Here is a 21,296-nt window from a genome sequence, read left to right on the forward strand (position 1 = left end):
TGACCCCTGGTTCTGGACTCCCCCAACATCGGGAACAATCTTCCGCATCTAGCCTCTCCAACCCTTAAGAATTTTATATGTTTCTATAAGATCCCCCCTCAGTCTTCTAAATTCCGGCGAGTACAAGCCCAGTCTATCTAGTCTTTCCTCATATGTAAGTCCCGCCATCCCAGGGATCAATCTGGTGAACCTTCTCTGTACTCCCTCTAAGGCAAGAACGTCTTTCCTCAGGTTAGGAGACCAAAACTGCACACAATACTCCAGGTGCGGTCTCACCAAGGCCCTGTACAACTGCAGCAGAACCTCCCTGCTCCTAAACTCAAATCCTCTTGCTATGAATGCCAACATACCATTGGCTTTCTTCACTGCCTGCTGCACCTGCATGCTTGCTTTCAATGACTGGTGCACCATGACACCCAGGTCACGTTGCATCTCCCCTTCTCCCAATCGGACACCATTCAGGTAATACTCTGCTTTCCTGTTCTTGCCGCCAAAGTGGATAACCTCACATTTATCCACATTATATTGCATCTGCCACGCATTTGCCACTCGCCTAATCTATCCAAGTCACTCTGCAGCCTCCTAGCATCCTCCTCGCAGCTAACACTGCCACCCAGCTTCGTGTCATCCGCAAACTTAGAGATGTTGCATTCAATTCCCTCGTCCAAATCATTAATATACACTGTAAATAACTGGGGTCCCAGCACTGAGCCTTGCGGTACCCACTAGTCACTGCCTGCCATTCCGAAAAGGACCCATTTATTCCTACTCTTTGCTTCCTGTCCGCCAACCAATTTTCTATCCACCTCAACACTGAACCCTCAATACCGTGTGCTTTAAGTTTGTCCACCAATCTCCTGTGTGGGACCTTGTCGAGGCCTTCTGAAAGTCCAGATATAACACATCGACTGGTTCTCCCTTATCCACTCTACTAGTTACATCCTCGAAAAATTCTATAAGATTCGTCAGACATGATTTGCCTTTGGTAAATCCATGCTGACTTTGTCCGATGATTTCACCACTTTCCAAATGTAATGCTATCACATCTTTAATAACTGACTCTAGCATTTCCCCACTACTGATGTTAGGCTAACTGGACTATAATTCCCCGTTTTCTCTCTCCCCCTCCCTCTCTTTTGTGTGCGCCGCGGGAGGATTGGGGGGTCTAGGTTGTATGAGTAACAGAGGGAGGGGGAAGAGGGGATGGGGTAGGGGAGGAGAGCGGGGGTGAGGGTAAGGGAGAGAGGGGGTAACGCTAGGAGAGGGAGGGGCGGGCGGGCGGGCAGGGGGGTGGTAGTGGGAGAGACGGGCAGGGTAAGGGGTGGGGGTATCTGTATCTGATGTACAATCACCATCACTGGCTGTCACACAAGTTGGGAGGGTTGTGGTCAAGTTGGAATCAATTATTAAAATGGGCCTTAAAGGACGACGTCAATATCGATTGTTTCCAACTTGGTCTTGAAGGTGCTGGAGAAGGGGGGCTGGGACCAGGGTGTTGGAGTAAACGGGGGGTGGGAGGGGAGGGGGAGAGGAGGTTGCGAGGAGAGAGAAGGGAGGAGAAAGGAGGTGGGAAGTGGGGAGAGAGGAGGGGAGGGAGGAGGGAGTTGGAGGAGAGAGGAGGGGGGGGGAGAGAGATGGGGGAGAGGAGGGGGGAGAGCGAGGGGAGAGGTGGTGGGAAGTGAGGTGGAGAGAGGAGGGGGGTGGAGGGGAGAGGGGTTGGAGAGGAGAGGGGGAGGGGAGAAGGGAGAGAGGGGGGGATGGGAGAGGGGGGGAGAAGGGGAAGGGGGGAGGGGAGAGAGGGGGGAGGAGAGGGGGAGAAAGGAGGTGGGAAGTGGGGTGGAGAGGAGGGGGGAGGGAGGAGAAAGGAGGTAGGAAGTGGTGTGGAGAGTAGGGGAGGAGACAGGTGGGGGTGGGAAAGTGGGGGAGAGAAGAGGGGAAGAAGTGGTGAATAAGTGGTGTGGAGAGGAGAGGGAGGAAAGAGGGAGGTGAAAGGAGGAGGGAAGTGTGGTGGAGAGACGAGGGGAGGAGAGAGGAGGGGGTGGAGAGATGAGGGGGGAGGGGAAGGAGAGAGGTGGGGGGAGGAGAGAGGAGGGGGGGAGAAGAGGTGTGTGAGAAGAGGAGAAAGGAGAGAGATGGGGGGAGGAGAGAGATGTGGGAGGAGAGAGATGTGGGAGGAGAGGGGGAAAGGAGGTCGGAAGTGGTGTGGAGAGAGGTGGGAGGAGAAGGCGGGAGTGGGGGGGGGGGAGAAGAGGGGAAGGAAGTGGTGTGGAGAGTAGGGGGATAGAGGAGGGGAAGAGGAGGGGGGTGGGGGGAGCGGGGAGTCTAAGGCACCAACATGCTGATCTCGGCCGGCTTGTTCTCCAGGTTGCGTGTGGTGGTCAGTCCGTGCTGGTCCCGGAGGTGGACCCGCAGGTGCTGTAGTGGGTGAAGCGCATGTCACAACAGGGGCAGCAGTGGGGGGGCATCGCCGTTGTGGACGTTCATGTGGTCCTTGAGGGACCTCTTCTGGGTGAAGGTGCGCCCGCACACGGCGCAGCAGTAGGGCTTGAAGCCGGTGTGGACGTTGATGTGCTGCGCCAGGCGCGCGTTCTTCTTGAACACCTTGGCGCACAGGAGGCACATGTAGAGGCGGTGGGTCACCATGTGGGTGGCCAGGTGTTCCCGCTGCGGAAGGAGGCCCGAGCACTCGGAGCAGCGAGCCTCCCCCTCCCCCTCCCCTTCCCCCTCGGGCCCGGGTACCGGCGGCGGCCCCGGCCCCGGCCCCGGCTCCTCGCACCCCCGGTACACCCCGGTACGGCAGCCCTCGCTCGCCGAGCTCTCGTAGTCTTCCTCGGCGAAGTCGTCGGAGATCAGCACCTCGACATGTCGTAGGGGGCCGCGCTCCGGCCTCCGGGTAGTCGTGCCCCCCCGCCGCGCCCCCGGTGGAGTGGATGCGGGGCTCGGGCTCCGAGCCGTCCGGCGCCATGCAGTCGGCCAGCGACTCCACCTTGCGGATGTGGAGGTCGTCGGGCGCTCCGAAGCCAGTCGCCGGGGGTCGCGGCCTGTCGCGGGGCGTCGCCGGGTGCCGCTGGTCCCCCTCCACTTTCACTGCCTCGCCCCACGGCCCGTCTCGCTCCGACGAACTGGCGATCTGCGGCGGGGGTGGCCGGTCTCTCCCTCTCGTCCCGGGGGCCAGGGGCATGCGGGGGCCGATGCGCGGAGACAGACACTGGCGGCACTTCTCCACCACATGCTCCATCTGGAGGCAGCTGGCCGCCGTCAGGTAGTCGAGGATGTCGCGGAAGGGGAACTCCAGCGAACCGGTGTAGCAGGACAGCAGCAGCCTCTGCACCGTCTGCGCGCCGGTCATGGGGAACACCTGCACCTCCGAGACGGGGTTCATGTAGAAACTGGTCCCTCAGGAAGGGCGAGCAGGCGGCCAGGACCACCCGGTGCCCCGGGAACCGCAGCCGCTCCGCCACGATGGTCACGTCGCAGAAACGCTGCTCCATCCGCAGCTGGTTCATCCGCTGCAGCACCGACACCTCGTGGCTGGCGAAGTGGAAGCGGACCACGTCCTCGGAGCTCATGGCTGCTGGAGGAGACACGGGGGAGACGGCATCAGTCAGGCATCGGGACGTGCTCCAACCCACACACGCATGCGCACTACAAACACAGATGCATGCACACTCCAAACACACATGCAGCTCACTCCAAACACACAGGCATGCGCACTCCACACACACATGCACTCCAAACACACATGCATGCGCACTCCAAATACACATGCAGCGCACTCCAGCCACACATTCATGCGCAAGCACTCCAAACACACATTCATGCACATGCACTCCAAACACACATGCTAGCTCACTCCAACCACACCTACAAGCACACTCCAAACGCACATGCAGCGCACTTCGACCACATATGCACACGCACTCCTAACACACATGCATGGGCACTCCAACCACACATGCATGTGCACTCCATCCACACATGCATTGCCCACTCCAACCACACATGCATGCTCATTCCAACCACACATGCATGCTCACTCCAACCACACATGCATGCACAAAATGAATCATGCGCCCTCACTTGAACCGTGCATGCAAGTCCTGCGCACTTGAACTTGGCGTGCATGAACACACATGCATGCACACTTGAACTATGCATGCCTGCGCACCTGAAACATACATGTTGAGGCATGCACGCCGCTTGAACGGTCCAAGCATGCTCTCCCTCTTGAACCATGCACGCAGCAATTCCAACCATGCATGCATATACTCATGTGCGCATGCACAGGCGGACATGGCCCCCACTTTAGGATGCATGCATTATTTCCATAGCACCCAAGATGCATGTGCTTGGGCGTCCACACGGGCACCTGCAAGCTTTATGGACAAAAATATGCATGCAAATGCGCATCTGCAATCATGCACTAGGATGGGACAGAAAAACTGCATGACTTACAGGCAGACGTGCAAGCCACGCATACACATTCAAGCGCTTGACACACATGCATGCAGTCAGTCTTTCATTCTTTCATTCACTTTAGAGAAACAGCGTGGAAACAGGCCCTTTGGCCCACCAAGTCCACACCGACCACCCCGCACACTAACACTATCCTATGCACACTAGGGACAATTTACTTTTTTTTTAACCAATTCCTGTACATCTACAAACCTGTACATTTTTTGGGATGCGAGGGGAAACCAGAGCACCCGGCGAAAACCCACGGGGAGAACGTACAAACTCCGTACAGACAGCACCCAGGGTCTGGATTGAACCCGAGTCTGGCCTTAGGAGGCAGTGGAGGCCAATTCTCTGAATGCATTCAAAAGAGAGCTGGATGGAGCTCTTAAGGATAGCAGAGTCAGGGGGTATGGGGAGAAGGCAGGAACGGGGTACTGTTTGAGAATGATCAGCCATGATCACATTGAATGGCGGTGCTGGCTCGAAGGGCCGAATGGCCTCCTCCTGCACCTATTGTCTATTGTCTAAACAGTAGTGTAAATAATTGAGTAAATATATTTTTGGTTAAAAAAAACCAGTGTGGGGTGAACGTTGCCAAATCGATCAGTTATGGACCTCGACCACCATCGAAGGTCCATCATGGGTACTGACGTCCACCACCATCGAAGGGATCTACAGTGAGTGTTGGACACTGCCCGGTCCATCATGGGTACTGACCTCCACCACCATCGAAGGCATCTACAGAGAGTGTTGGACACTGCCCGGTCCATCACATGTGTATGGACCTCCACCACCATCGAAGGTCCATCATGGAAACTGACCTCCGCACCATCGAAGGTCAATCACAGACCTCCCCACCATCGAAGGTCCATCATGGGTACTGACATCCCCACCATTGAAGGGATCGACACGGGTTGCTGCCTCAGAAAGGCAGCCAGCATCATCAGAGACCCCCACCACCCTGGCCACACTCTCACTGACCCACACCACCCTGGCCACACTCTCACTGACCCACACCACCCTGGCTACACTCTCACTGACCCACACCACCCTGGCCACACTCTCACTGACCCACACCACCCTGGCCACACTCTCACTGACCCACACCCCCCCCCCACACTCTCACTGACCCACACCACCCTGACCCACACTCTCACTGACCCACAACCACCCTGGCCACACTCTCATCTCGCTGCTACCATGGTGAAGAAGGTCCAGGAGCCTGAAAACCGTGACCTCCAGGTTCAGGAGCAGCTTCTTCCCGACAACCATCAGGCTCTTGAACACTACAAAGACCAACTAAACTGCACTAAGGTAGACACAAGATGCTGGAGTAACTCAGCGGGTCAGGCAGCATCTCGGGAGAGAAGGAATGGGTGACGTTTCGGGTCGAGACCCTTCTTCAGACTGATGACAGGGGAGGGGGCGGGACAAAGATAGGATGTAGTCGGAGAGAGTCAGAATGGTGAGAGAACTGGAGAGACAATAGACAATAGGTGCATTCGGCCCTTCGAGCCTGTACGCACCGCCATTCAATGTGATCATGGCTGATCATTCTCAATCAGTACCCCGTTCCTGCCTTCTCCCCATTCCCACTGACTCCGCTATCCTTAAGAGCTCTATCTAGCTCTCTCTTGAATGCATTCAGAGAATTGGCCTCCACTGCCTTCTGAGGCAGAGAATTCCACAGATTCACAACACTCTGACTGAAAAGGTTTTTCCTCATCTCCGTTCTAAATGGCCTACCCCTTATTCTTAAACTGTGGCCCCTTGTTCTGGACTCCCCCAACATTGGGAACATGTTTCCTGCCTCTAACGTGTCCAACCCCTTAATAATCTTATACGTTTCGATAAGATCTCCTCTCATCCTTCTAAATTCCAGTGTACACAAGCCCAGTCGCTCCAGTCTTTCAACATATGATAGTCCCGCAGATAGTTTCACAGATGTAAATCTATTAAATTATTTATCGTGACATATTTACCTGTGTATTGTTGCATTTATGGGTCTGTAAAGCTACAGCAAGTTAGAAGTTCACTGTTCTGATTTCGGTACATATGACAATTAAACGCTCTTAACAACTTGTCAACGAGGCCACGATTTGGAGTGACGCAGAACCGAAACAGGCCCTTCGGCCCAACTATCTAATGCTGGCCGAGATTCCCCACCTAATCTCGTCCCTGTTTGGCCCATACATCCCTCTAAATCATCGCAAAGGACCACCAAATATGTTTGGTCTCCTTACCTGAAAAAGGTATCTGCTTGGCACAGATGGAGGGCAGTGAAGATTCACCAGACCGCTTCCTGGTTTGGCAGGACAGACTCATCGGGAGAGGCTGATCAAACTAGACCGCTGTCTGGAATGCAAGAAAGAGAGGTCATCACATTGAAACGTACAGAATGTCCCAAATCTCACCATCTTGGTCGGTTTCCTTGAGGAGGTGATGAAGCGAATTGATGAGGCATGGGTATCTAACGTTAGGTAGAAGGTAGACACAAAATGCTGGAGTAACTCAGCGGGTCAGGCAGCATCTGTGGAGAACATGGATGGGTGACGTTTCACAGAGTGCTGGAGTAACTCAGCGGGTCAGGCAGCATCTGTGGAGAACATGGATTGGTGACGTTCCACAGAGAATTCCACAAATTCACAACTCTGGGTGAAAAAGTTTCTTCTCACCTCAGTTTTAAATTTAGATACATGATAAGGGAATAATGTTTAGTGCAAGGCAAAGCCCGATCGAGAGTCCGAGGGTATGACTTTTAAAAGATACTTGATCTTTTAAAAGACCAAGTGGACCCGTTGGGCCCAAATCTCTCTCAGCACCCTATCCTCTCCCCCCCCCCCCGTCTCCTCTCCCCCCCACCCTTCTCCTCTCCCTCCCCTCTCCTCCCTCCTCCCCCCTCCCTCCAACTTCCCCCACTCCATCCCCCTCAACTCCCCTTATTCCCCGATAAATTTCCCCGGTGTGGGACGAATAAAGGAATATATATATATCCTCCCTCTCCCTCCCTCCTCTCTCCCTCCCTCCTCTCCCCCTCCTTCCCCCCCACTCCATCCCCCTCAACTCCCCGGTAAATTTCCCCGGTATGGGACGAATAAAGGAATATATATACATCCTCCCTCCTCCCCCTCCCCTTACCTCCTCCCCACCCCCCCCCCCTCCTTCCCCCCGCCCACTCCATCCCCCTCAACCCCCTTATCCTCCCCCCCCTCCCTCCACACCCACTCCATCCCCCTCAACCCCCCCTTATTCCCCGGTAAATTCCCCCCCCCCCCCGTGGGACGAATAAAGGAATATATATACCTCCTCCCTCCCCCTCCCTCCCTCCTCTCCCCCTCCCTCCCTCCTTCCCCCCCCCCACTACATCCCCCTCAACTCCCCGGTGTGGGACGAATAAAGGAATATATATACGGTTCATCTGAAGAAGGGTCTCGACCCGAAACGTCACCCATTCCTTCTCTCCCGAGATGCTGCCTGACCTGCTGAGTTACTCCACCACTCTGTGAAACGTCACCTATCCATGTTCTCCACAGATGCTGCCTGACCCGCTGAGTTACTCCAGCACTCTGTGAAACGTCACCTATCCATGTTCTCCACAGATGCTGCCTGACCCGCTGATTTACTCCAGCACTCTGTGAAACGTCGCCTATCCATGTTCTCCACAGATGCTGCCTGACCTGCTGAGTTACTCCAGCACTTTGTGAATAAATACCTTTGGTTTGTACCAGCATCTGCAGTTATCTTCTTATACCACAATATATATACATCTTCCCTCCTCCCCTCCCCTTCTCCCTCCCACTCAACCCTCCCTTGTCCTCCCTCCCCCCCCCCCTCCCTTCCACACCCCCTCCCTCCTCCCTCCCCCCTCCCTCCCTAGCAGATAGATATCAACTTTAAAATATGAATAACTTAAAAAATATGACACCGATTTCAATGAAATGAAAATAGGTGCAGGAGTAGGCCATTCGGCCCTTCGAGCCTGTACGCACCGCCATTCAATATGATCATGGCTGATCATCCAACTCAGTATCCTGTACCTGCCTTCTCTCCATACCCCCTGATCCCTTTAGCCACAAGGGCCACATCTAACTCCCTCTTAAATATAGCCAATGAACTGGCCTCAACTACCTTCTGTGGCAGAGAATTCCACAGACTCACCACTCTCTGTGTGAAGAAATGTTTTCTCATCTCATCTCGGTCCTAAAAGACTTCCCCCTTATCCATCAGCACCAAAGGGGATGATGGTGGGTAAGGTGGGCCTAGAATTGTCACGCTGTCGTGTACCGTTTTGGACGCAGATCAGGAACAAACCAAACAAACAACGAGAGTTTTTAGTGTAGGGAAGATTGGGGACATGTAGGTGGGCGGCGAAGGGTTAGTTAGAGGAACATGGGCTAAATAGGGACACAGACAATAGGTGCAGGAGTAGGCCATTCGGCCCTTCGAGCCTGTACGCACCACCATTCAATGTGATCATGGCTGATCATTCTCAATCAGTACTCCATTCCTGCCATCTCCCCATACCCCCTGACTCCGCTATCCTTAAGAGCTCTATCTAGCTCTCTCTTGAATGCAATGTGATCATGGCTGATCATTCTCAATCAGTACTCCGTTCCTGCCTTCTCCCCGTACCCCCTGACTCCACTATCCTTAAGAGCTCTATCCAGCTCTCTCTTGAATGCATTCAGAGAATTGGCCTCCACTGCCTTCTGAGGCAGAGAATTCCACAGATTCACAACTCTCTGACTGAAAAGGTTTTTCCTCGTCTCCGTTCTAAATGTCCTACCCCTTATTCTTAAACTGTGTGTGTGGCCCCTGGTTCTGGACTCCCCCAAACATTGGGAACATGTTTCCTGCCTCTAACGTGTAAAACCCCTTAATAATCTAATGCGTTTCGAGAAGATCTCCTCTCATCCTTCTAAATTCCAGTGTATACAAGCCTAGTCGCTCCAGTATTTCAACATACGACAGTCCCGTCATCCCAGGGAATTAACCTAGTAAACCTACGCTGCACGCCCTCAATAGCAAGAATATCCTTCCTCAAATTTGGAGACCAAAACTGCACACAGTACTCCAGGTGCGGTCTCACTAGGGCCCCCTGTACACATAGACAATAGACAATAGGTGCAGGAGGAGTCCATTCGGCCCTTCGAGCCTGTACGCACCGCCATTCAATGTGATCATGGCTGATCATTCTCAATCAGTACCCCGTTCCTGCCTTCTCCCCGTACCCCCCTGACTCCGCTATCCTTAAGAGCTCTATCCAGCTCTCTCTTGAATGCATTCAGAGAATTGGCCTCCACTGCCCTCTGAGGCAGAGAATTCCACAGATTCACAACTCTGACTGAAAAAGTTTTTCCTCATCTCAGTTCTAAATGGCCTACCCCTTATTCTTAAACTGTGTGTGTGGCCCCTGGTTCTGGACTCCCCCCAAACATTGGGGACATGTTTCCTGCCTCTAACGTGTCCAACCCCTTAATGATCTTATACATTTCCAAATTTGACCAAATTTGAGGAAAGATATTCTTGCTATTGAGGGCGTGCAGCGTAGGTTCATTCGGTTGATTCCCGGAATGGCGGGACTGTCGTATGTTGAAAGGCTGGAGCAATTAGGCTTGTATACACTGGAATTTAGAAGGATGAGGGGGGGATCTTATTGAAACATATAAGATAATTAGGGGATTGGACACATTAGAGGCAGGAAACATGTTCCTAATGTTGGGGGAGTCTAGAACAAGAGGCCACAGTTTAAGAATAAGGGGTAGGCCATTTAGAACGGAGATGAGGAAGAACTTTTTCAGTCAGAGAGTGGTGAAGGTGTGGAATTCTCTGCCTCAGAAGGCAGTGGAGGGCAGTTCGTTGGATGCTTTCAAGAGAGAGCTGGATAGAGCTCTTAAGGATAGCGGAGTGAGGGGGTATGGGGAGAAGGCAGGAACGGGGTACTGATTGAGAATGATCAGCCACGATCGCATTGAATGGCGGTGCGTACAGGCTCGAAGGGCTGAATGGCCTCCTCCTGCACCTATTGTCTATTGTCTATTGTCTATCTTAAATATAGCCAATTAACTGGCCTCAATTACCTTCTGTGGCAGAGAATTCCACAGATTCACCACTCTGTGAAAAAAACCTTTCTCATCTCGGTCCTAAAAGACTTCCCCCTTATTCTTAAACTGTGTGGCCCCTTGTTCTGGACTCCCCCAACATTGGGAACATGTTTCCTGCCTCTAACGTGTCCAACCCCTACTCCCAATTCCTCCGTCTACGCCGCATCTGCGCCCGGGATGAGGTGTTTCAGACTAGGGCTTCCGAGATGTCCTCGATTTTCAGAAAACGGGGCTTCCCCTCCTCCATTATAGATGAGGCTCTCACTAGGGTCTCTTCTACATCCCGCAGCTCCGCTCTTGCTCCCCCTCCCCCCACTCGCAACAAGGACAGAATCCCCCTCGTTCTCACCTTCCACCCCACCAGCCAGCGGATCCAACATATCATCCACCAACATTTCCGTCACCTACAACGGGACCCCACCACTGGCCATATCTTCCCATCCCCTCCCCTCTCTGCGTTCCGCAGAGACCGTTCCCTCCGCAACTCCCTGGTCCACTCGTCCCTTCCTACCCAAACCACCCCAACCCCGGGCACTTTCCCTTGCAACGAGATGTAACACCTGTCCTTTTACATCCCCCCTCAACTCCATCAAAGGACCCAAACAGTCTTTCCAGGTGAGACAGAGGTTCACCTGCACCTCCTCCAACCTCACCTATTGCATCCGCTGCTCTAGATGTCAACTTATTTATATCAATAGACAATAGACAATAGACAATAGGTGCAGGAGTAGGCCATTCAGCCCTTCGAGCCAGCACCGCCATTCAATGCGATCATGGCTGATCACTCTCAATCAGTACCCCGTTCCTGCCTTCTCCCCATACCCCCTCACTCCGCTATCCTTAAGAGCTCTATCCAGCTCTCTCTTGAAAGCATCCAACGAACTGGCCTCCACTGCCTTCTGAGGCAGAGAATTCCACACCTTCACCACCCTCTGACTGAAAAAGTTCTTCCTCATCTCCGTTCTAAATGGCCTACCCCTTATTCTCAAACTGTGGCCCCTTGTTCTGGACTCCCCCAACATTGGGAACATGTTATCTGCCTCTAATGTGTCCAATCCCCTAATTATCTTATATGTTTCAATAAGATCCCCCCTCATCCTTCTAAATTCCAGTGTATACAAGCCCAGTCGCTCCAGCCTTTCAACATACGACAGTCCCGCCATTCCGGGAATTAACCTAGTGAACCTACGCTGCACGCCCTCAATAGCAAGAACATCCTTCCTCAAATTTGGAGACCAAAACTGCACACAGTACTCCAGGTGCGGTCTCACCAGGGCCCGGTACAACTGCACACAGTACTCCAGGTGCGGTCTCACCAGGGCCCGGCGAAACCAAGCGCAGGCTCGGCGATCGCTTCGCTGAACACCTGCGCTCGGTCCGCATTGACCAAACTGATCTCCCGGTGGCTGAGCACTTCAACTCCCCCTCCCACTCCCAGTCTGACCTCTCTGTCATGGGCCTCCTCCAGTGCCATAGTGAGGCCCACCGCAAATTGGAGGAGCAGCACCTCATATTTCGCCTGGGCAGCTTGCAGCCCAGTGGTATGAACGTCGACTTCTCCAACTTTAGATAGTTCCTCTGTCCCTCTCTTCCCAGATCTCCCTCTATCTTCCCGTCTCCACCTATATCCATCCTTTGTCCCACCCCCTCCCCTGACATCAGTCTGAAGAAGGGTCTCCACCCCGAAACGTCACCCATTCCTTCTCTCCCGAGATGCTGCCCGACCCGCTGAGTTACTCCGGCGCTCTGTGAATAAATCCCCTTAATAATCTTATACGTTTGGATAAGATTGATTCTTATGCGTCTCGTTAAGACATACTTACGGCCATGTTCCGTGCCGTGCAGTGTCGCCGCCCTGATTGCCTGGTGTTAACGTATTAGATGCCCAAACACACAGCGTCCTTGTTTGTTTTACTAATCAGAGTGCATTCAGTTGTGTGGGAACCACCGGACCGTGGGAACCACCGGACCGTGGGAAGCTGACAAACGCAGGCAGAGTTAAAGGACATTTGGACCTTGGGGGGTGGGGGGTGCAGCTCAGCTGGGCGTGCATGGACAAGGGAGGCCGAAGGGCCTTGTTTCCGGGCTCTCTGGCTTGTCCTCCGCGGGGGTAAAGTCGGCGGAACTGGATCCACTCGGAACTGCAAGCGCAGCGCACCACTACAACATGTACACTGCGGGCCCGGCGACATCGCAAATCCCGGAGCTGGAGCCGTTCCTGCACCGGGACTGGGGTCGAGTCCGGGATTGCGACTGCTTCGAGGGGCGCCGGGGATATTCCGGAGCGTGGGTCTTGTGTGGGTCAAGCGGCTAGGCTTGCATACACTGGCGACACAATAACTGCAGACAGCAGGAGAAGGGAAAGACATTGTTGCCTTCCATCACAGTGAGGAGAGGACTGGAGGAGACTCACTGTGATGGATGTTTCTTTGATGGATGTTTCTTCTTTTTTTGGTGTGTTTTTGGGGTTGGGTAATTTGAGTGCCTATTTGATGCTTTTATTGTTGGACTGTGTTTTGGGGGTTTTGGGGTTGTGTAAGTTGAATGCCTATTTGATGCTTTTATTGTTGGACTGTGTTTTGGGGGTTTTGGGGTTGTGTAAGTTGAATGCCTATTTGATGCTTTTATTGTTGGACTGTGTTTTGGGGGTTTTGGGGTTGTGTAAGTTGAATGCCTATTTGATGCTTTTATTGTTGGACTGTGTTTTGGGGGGTTTTGGGGTTGTGTAAGTTGAATGCCTATTTAATGCTTTTATTGTTGGACTGTGTTTTGGGGTTTTTTTTTGGGGTTGTGTGGTTTTAATGCTTGTTTAATGCTTTTGTTGTTGGACTGTGGGTGACTGAATTTCGTCCAGTGTTGGATGACAAATAAAGCTATCTTGAATCTTGAATCTTGAATCTTGATAGAAACTCACAACATTCTTGAGGGGTTGGACAGGCTAGATGACCTCCTCCACAGGCACACTCCCCACCACATACGAGAACCGAACACACACAGAGAGAGAGAGAGAGAGAGGGAGAGAGGGAGACTACCTTCTGCACTAGGCAACACTGTTAAAACTTTTGTACTTAATATAGACAATAGACAATAGACAATAGGTGCAGGAGTAGGCCATTCAGCCCTTCGAGCCAGCACCGCCATTCAATGCGATCATGGCTGATAACTATCAATCAGTACCCCGTTCCTGCCTTCTCCCCATACCCCCTCACTCCGCTATCCTTAAGAGCTCTATCCAGCTCTCTCTTGAAAGCATCCAACGAACTGGCCTCCACTGCCTTCTGAGGCAGAGAATTCCACACCTTCACCACCCTCTGACTGAAAAAGTTCTTCCTCATCTCCGTTCTAAATGGCCTACCCCTTATTCTTAAACTGTGGCCCCTTGTTCTGGACTCCCCCAACATTGGGAACATGTTGTATAAGAAAATAACTGCAGATGCTGGTACAAATCGATTTATTCACAAAATGCTGGAGTAACTCAGCAGGTCAGGCAGCATCTCGGGAGAGAAGGAATGGGTGACGTTTCGGGTCGAGACCCTGCTCTAATGTGTCCAATCCCCTAATTATCTTATATGTTTCAATAAGATCCCCCCTCATCCTTCTAAATTCCAGTGTATCAAGCCCAATCGCTCCAGCCTTTCAACATACGACAGTCCCGCCATTCCGGGAATTAACCTAGTGAACCTACGCTGCTATAATTGCATTTATTTGTTTTTGCATTTATTGCACATATGTTTTTACGCGCCGTCAGGATTGGCTATTTTTTAATTTCGTTGTACTCGTTGCAATGACAATAAATGATATTATTATTATTATTATTATTATTATTATTATTATTATCATGCAGGAAACATGTTCCCAATGTTGGGGAAGTCAATAGACAATAGACAATAGGTGCAGGAGGAGGCCATTCAGCCCTTCGAGCCTGTACGCACCGCCATTCAATGCGATCATGGCTGATCATTCTCAATCAGTACCCCCCGTTCCTGCCTTCTCTCCATACCCCCTGATCCCTTTAGCCACAAGGGCCACATCAAACTCCCTCTTAAATATAATAATAATAATAATAATAATAATAATGCATTACATTTATATAGCGCTTTTCAAACACTCAAAGACGCTTTACAGGGATTACTAGAACATATCATATCATATCATATATATACAGCCGGAAACAGGCCTTTTCGGCCCTCCAAGTCCGTGCCGCCCAGTAATCCCCGTACATTAACACTATCCTACACCCACTAGGGACTATTTTTACATTTTACCCATCCAATTAACCTACATACCTGTACGTCTTTGGAGTGTGGGAGGAAACCGAAGATCCCGGAGAAAACCCACGCAGGTCACAGGGAGAACGTACAAACTCCTTACAGTGCAGCACCCGTAGTCAGGATCGAACCTGAGTCTCCGGCGCTGTATTTGCTGTAAAGCAGCAACTCTACCACTGCGCTACCGTGCCGCCCTTTTGAGATAGAGCGTGGAAATAAGACCTTCGGCCCACAACAATGGGCCTTGAATTCTGAGGCTGTGCCCTCTGGTCCTAGACTCTCCCACTAGTGGAAACATCCTCTCTACATCCACTCTATCCAGGCCGCTCACTATTCTGTACGTTTCAATTACTCTGTGAAACGTCACCTATCCATGTTCTCCACAGATGCTGCCTGACCCGCTGAGTTACTCCAGCACTCTGTGAAACGTCACCTATCCATGTTCTCCACAGATGCTGCCTGACCCGCTGAGTTACACCAGCACTCTGTGAAACGTCACCTATCCATGTTCTCCACAGATGCTGCCTGACCCATTCTTCGAAACTCTAGCGAGTTCAGTCCCAGTGCCGACAAACGCCGAATGGAATTCTCTGCCTCAGAAGACAGTGGAGGCCAATTCACTGGATGCTTTCAAAAGAGATTTAGACAGAGTTCTTAGGGCTAACGGAATCAAGGGGGTATGGGGAGAAGGCAGGAACGGGGTACTGATTGAGAATGATCAGCCATGATCACATTGAATGGCGGTGCGTACAGGCTCGAAGGGCCGAATGGCCTACTCCTGCACCTATTATCATGGATTAACCCGCACGTTCCTGGGATCGTTGTTGTAAACCTCCTCTGGACCCTCTCTAGAGACAGCCACGTCCTTCCTCAGATACGGGGCCCAGAAATGCTGACAATACGCACAAGATTTGGTTTTTCTCAAAGAGTATTTTATTAAGATCACTTCTGGAACTAAGAAGTGAGCAACAAAAAAAAGGGCAGGCGGGTGTTTAAAATCCTCGAATTTCCAAATCCTTTAAACAAAACACATTTGCACGGTGGTCTGACGTGCAATGTCACAGGTACGGGCGGAGAGGCCGGGACCGAACCGGCGACACAAGGGAAGGGATTGGTGAGGGAACCGAGGGTGTAAATATTCCAGCCGGCCCCACTCAAACCGACGGTGTCATCTGCAAACCGGCAGCCCGGTCGGTCACTTTGCGTCTAGGTTTCGCATAGTGCCAACGTACACAAGGCATCAAAAGGAAACTACAGATAGACGCAAAGTGCTGGAGTAACTCAGCGGGTCGGTCGGAGGAAGGGTCACGACTCGAAACCTCACCCACCCATTTCTCTCCGAGGATGCTGCCTGACCCGCTGAGTTACTCCAGCACTCTGTGAAACGTCAATCAACCCAAACCAACCCAACTCAACCCAACCCAACTCAACCCAACTCAATCTCCACCCATTCCTTCTCTCCACAGATGCTGCCTGACCCGCTGAGTTACTCCAGCACTCTGTGAAACGTCACCTATCCATGTTCTCCACAGATGCTGTCTGACCCGCTGAGTTACTCCAGCACTCTGTGAAACGTCACCTATCTATGTTCTCCACAGATGCTGCCTGACAATAGACAATAGACAATAGGTGCAGGAGGAGGCCATTCAGCCCTTCGAGCCTGTACGCACCGCCATTCAATGCGATCATGGCTGATCACTCAATCAGTACCCCGTTCCTGCCTTCTCCCCATACCCCCTCACTCCGCTATCCTCAAGAGCTCTATCCAGCTCTCTCTTGAAAGCATCCAACGAACTGGCCTCCACTGCCTTCTGAGGCAGAGAATTCCACACCTTCACCACCCTCTGACTGAAAAAGTTCTTCCTCATCTCCGTTCTAAATGGCCTACCCCTTATTCTCAAACTGTGGCCCCTTGTTCTGGACTCCCCTAACATTGGGAACATGTTATCTGCCTCTAATGTGTCCAATCCCCTAATTATCTTATATGTTTCAATAAGATCCCCCCTCATCCTTCTAAATTCCAGTGTTACTCCAGCACTCTGTGAAACGTCACCTATCCATGTTCTCCACAGATGCTGCCTGACCCACTGAGTTACTCCAGCACTCTGTGAAACGTCACCTATCCATGTTCTCCACAGATGCTGCCTGACCCACTGAGTTACTCCAGCACTCTGTGAAACGTCACCTATCCATGTTCTCCACAGATGCTGCCTGACCCGCTGAGTTACTCCAGCACTCTGCGTCTGTCTTTGGACAGGCGACGTTTCGGGTCTGGGCCCATCTTCAGCCTACCGTTCATTCCGTCCCACGAGTCGCCGAGTTCCTCCAGCACTTTGTGTTTTAGTCAAGGTCTCCCTGCAGTTCCTTGTGTCCCCGTTTGCAGGAGATGGGACACAGTCGTCTGACATTTGGAGGGAGGGGCCGGGCGAGAGAGGGGAAGGGGGGGGGGAGCAGGGAGTGTGGAGGAGAGGGGAGAGGGGAGGAGTGGGTGGTGGAGAGGAGAGGCAAAAACAAGGAGGCAGATTATTATCTCAATTGAGTTAGGTTAGGTAAGGGGGAGGTGCAGCGAGACCTGGGTGTCCTTGTACATCAGTCACTGAAAGTTGGCGTGCAGGTACAGCAGGCAGTGAAGAAAGCTAATGGCATGTTGGCCTTCATAATAAGAGGAGTTGAGTATAGGAGCAAAGAGGTTCTTCTGCAGTTGTATAGGGCCCTAGTAAGACCACATCTGGAGTATTGTGTAGAGTTTTGGTCTCCTAATTTGAGGAAGGACGTCCTTGCTATTGAGGCAGTTCAGCGTAGGTTCACGAGATTGATCCCTGGGATGGCAGGACTGTCATATGAGGAAAGATTGGAAAGACTAGGCTTGTATTCACTGGAGTTCAGAAGGATGAGAGGGGATTTTATAGAAACGTATAAAATTATAAAAGGACTGGACAAAGCTAGATGCAGGAAAATGTTCCCAATGTTGGGGGAGTCCAGAACCAGGGTCCACACAGTCGAAGATTAAAGGGGAGGCCGTTTAAAACTGAGGTGAGAAGAAACTTTTTCACCCAGAGAGTTGTGAATGTGTGGAATTCTCTGCCACAGAGGGCAGTGGAGGCCAAATCACTGGATGGATTAAGAGAGAGTTAGATAGAGCTCTAGGGGCTAGTGGAATCAAGGGATATGGGGAGAAGGCAGGCACGGGTTACTGATTGTGGACGATCAGCCATGATCACAATGAATTGCGGTGCGTACAGGCTCGAAGGGCCGAATGGCCTCCTCCTGCAACCTATTTTCTATTTTTCTACGGGAGGGGGAGTAGGGGGGTGGGGGGGGGGAGGAGAGAGGGAGAGGAGGGAGAAGAGGGGGATAGTGGGGAAGAAGGGGGAGTGGGGAGGAGAGGGGAGTGGAGCAGGGAATGGGTGGGAAGGAGGGAGTGGGGGGAGAGGGTGGTGGGGAGGAGGGGGGGGGGTGAGTTGGTGGGAAGGAATGAGTGGGGAGGAGAGGGGGGTGGGGGAGAGGAGAGTGGGGGTGAGACGGGGTGAGTGGGGGAGGAGATGGAGGGTGTAAGTGTGTTGGAAGGTAGGAGTGGGGAGGAAAGGGGAGGGGGGGGGGTAGAGGGGGAGTGGAGAGAAGAGGGGGGTGGGGAGGAGAGAGGGTGAGTTGGTGGAAGGAATGAAGTGGGGAGGAGAGAGGGGGGGGAGCAGGGAGTGGGTGGGAAGGAGGGCGTGGGGGGGGGAATGGGGGGGTGAGTTGGTGGGGAGGAGAAGAGAGGGGGAAGGGGGGGGAGGAGGAGGGAGAGAGGGGGAGGAGAGGAGGTGAATTGGTAGGAAGGAAGGAATGGGAGGGGAGCGAAGAGGGGGGGTGGAGAGAAGAGGGCGTGGGGGGGAAAGGGGGGGTAAGTTGGTGGAAGGTAGGAGTGGGGAGGAGAGGGGGTTGGGGAGGAGAGGGGGTAGGGAGGAGAGGGGGGGTAGGTCTGTGTTGGAAGATTGGAAGGGGGGAGGAGAGGGGAGAGTGGGGTGGGAGGAGAGGGGGTTAGTTGGTAGGAAGGAAGGAAGAAGGAGTGGGGAGGAGAGGGGAGTGGGGTAGAGAGGGGGTAAGTGGGGAGGAGAGGGTTAGGGTGAATGTGTTGGAAGATTGGAAGGGGGAGGAGAGGGGGTGGGGAGGAGAGGGGGTGAGATGGAGTGGGCAGTGTGGTGAGAGGGGGAAGAGAGGGTGAGTGGAGAGGGGTGGGGTGGGGGTGGGGAGGAGAGGGGGGTGGGGAGGAGAGGGGGTGAGATGGAGTGGGCAGTGTGGTGGAGAGGGGGAAGAGAGGTGAGTGGGGAGGGGTGGGGTGGGGTGGGGAGGAGAGGGGGTGAGTTGGTGGAAGGAATGAGGGGAGGAGAGGGGGGTGGGAGGAGAGGGTTAGGGTGAATGTGTTGGAAGATTGGAAGGGGAGGAGAGTTGGGGAGTGTGGTGGAGAGGCGGGGAAGAGAGGAGGGGTGGGGAGGAGAGGGGAGGTGGGAAGAGAGGGGTGTGCAGAGGGAGAGTGTGGGGGGAGATGGGGAGGGGGAGTCTTGGGCAAGTCAGATCTGTCCCGTTGATTGAACCTGACCCGGGCGGGGGAGAGCGGGGCCGACCTGGCTCGCCCACCTGCCCCTAAGGTACCAACACCTTGATCTCGGCCAGCCTGCTGTCGCTGGTGTTGCGGGTGGTGGACTTGCCGTGCTGGTCCCGGAGGTGGACCCGCAGGGTGTTGTAGTGGTGAAACGCATGTCACAGTAGGCGCAGCAGTGGGGGGCGTCCCCGTTATGGACGTTCATGTGGTCCTTGAGGGACCGCTTCTGGGTGAAGGTGCGCCCGCACACGGCGCAGCAGTAGGGCTTGAAGCCGGTGTGGACGTTGATGTGCTGCGCCAGGCGGGCGTTCTTCCTGAACACCTTCCCGCACAGGAGGCACATGTACAGGCGGTGGGACACCATGTGGGTGGCCAGGTGCTCCCTCTGCTGGAAGGAGGCCGAACACTCGGAGCATCGAGCCGCTGCCCCCTCCTCACCCTCCACCCCCTCCTTGGACGGCGAGACCAGGACTTCCGGGCCCCGTTGGACCCCCCTCGCTGGCCGAACTCTCCCCCTCATCCTCCTCCCCCCCCTCCTCCTCCTCATCGTCCCCGTTTCTCCCCCCCCACGGTGGAGTGGATGCGCGGGTCGGGCTCGGAGGCGGTGGGCAGCGGGGACTGCGAGCTCCCCTGTCCGGAGTCCTCCAGCTTGACCGCCCCTTCGGCCCCCGACCACGCTTCCGCGGCCCGGCCCGGAGGAAGAGGCGATCTGAGGCGTGGCGGGTCGCGGCCGGTCGCGGTCGCGGTCGTGGTCGCGGTCTTCCTCGGTCAGCAGCGACGCCACGCACGGAGACAGCGACTGCCGGCACTTGTCCACCACGTGCTCCATCTGGAGGCAGCTGGCAGCCGCCAGGTAGTCCACGATGTCGCGGAAGGGGAACTCCAGCGAGCCGGTGTAGCAGGACAGGAGGAGACGCAGGACCACCTCGGCGCCGGCCATCGGGCACACCAGCACCTCCCGGGCCGGGTCCATGTGGAAGCGGTCCCGCAGGAAGGGCGAGCAGGCGGCCAGGACCACCCGGTGACCGGGGAAGCGCAGGCCGCCCGCCACGATGGTCACGTCGCAGAACCACTCCTCCATCCGCAACTGGTTCATCCGCCGCAGCGTCGAGCCTTCGTGCTCCGCGAACTGGAAGCGAAGAAGCTTGCGCTGGCCATGGCTCTGCGGGAAGACATAGAAAACATAGAAACATAGAAAATAGGTGCAGGAGGAGGCCATTCGGCCCTTCGAGCCTGTACGCACAACCATTCAATGTGATCATGGCTGATCATCCAACTCAGTATCCCGTACCTGCCTTCTCTCCATACCCCCTGATCCCTTTAGCCACAAGGGCCACATCTAACTCCCTCTTAAATATAGCCAATGAACTATAACCATATAACCATATAACAATTACAGCACGGAAACAGGCCCGTTCGGCCCTACCAGTCCACGCCGACCACTCTCTCTGACCTAGTCTCATCTACCTGCTCTCAGATCATAACCCTCCAATCCCCTCCCATCCATATATATACCTATCCAATTTGCTCTTAAATAATAAGAGTAACTGGCCTCAACTACCTTCTGTGGCAGAGAATTCCACAGATTCACCACTCTCTGTGTGAAAACAAAACGTTCTCATCTCGGTCCTAAAAGACTTCCCCCTTATCCTTAAACTGTGACCCCTTGTTCTGGACTTCCCAACATCGGGAACAATCTTCCTGCATCTAGCCTGTCCAACCCCTTAAGAATTTTGTAAGTTTCTATAAGATCCCCCCTGAGTTACTCCAGCACTCTGTGAAACGTCACCTATCCATGTTCCCCACAGATGCTGCCTGACCCGCTGAGTTACTCCAGCACTCTGTGAAACGTCACCTGTCCCATGTTCCCCACAGATGCTTGCC

The 21,296-nt window shown here is 53.6% G+C and overlaps 2 protein-coding genes and 1 pseudogene across 3 annotated transcripts in view; all 3 read right to left on the reverse strand.

The window, feature by feature from the left end:
• The window catches only part of LOC144603008 (zinc-binding protein A33-like), an 852,507-nt gene that overhangs the window by 710,172 nt on the left and 121,039 nt on the right, over nt 1-21,296 (reverse strand).
• LOC144602502 (zinc finger and BTB domain-containing protein 26-like) lies at nt 1,875-12,820 on the reverse strand (annotated as a pseudogene). Its single transcript, XR_013548460.1, has 4 exons — nt 12,386-12,820; nt 6,702-6,813; nt 2,740-3,574; nt 1,875-2,693 (listed from the first exon to the last, which is right to left on the reverse strand). The product of XR_013548460.1 is annotated as a zinc finger and BTB domain-containing protein 26-like (transcript).
• LOC144602503 (complement C2-like) overlaps nt 19,454-21,296 on the reverse strand; it is a 39,714-nt gene continuing 37,871 nt past the window's right edge. Inside the window, 5 exon segments of the mRNA XM_078415634.1 lie at nt 19,454-19,560; nt 19,563-19,905; nt 19,907-19,978; nt 19,980-20,030; nt 20,089-20,574. Coding sequence (XP_078271760.1) covers nt 19,454-19,560; nt 19,563-19,905; nt 19,907-19,978; nt 19,980-20,030; nt 20,089-20,574 — 1,059 coding nt within the window.

This window comes from Rhinoraja longicauda, chromosome 19 (assembly GCF_053455715.1).
Source record: "Rhinoraja longicauda isolate Sanriku21f chromosome 19, sRhiLon1.1, whole genome shotgun sequence".
In the NCBI taxonomy this organism is placed as follows: Eukaryota; Metazoa; Chordata; class Chondrichthyes; order Rajiformes; family Arhynchobatidae; genus Rhinoraja; species Rhinoraja longicauda.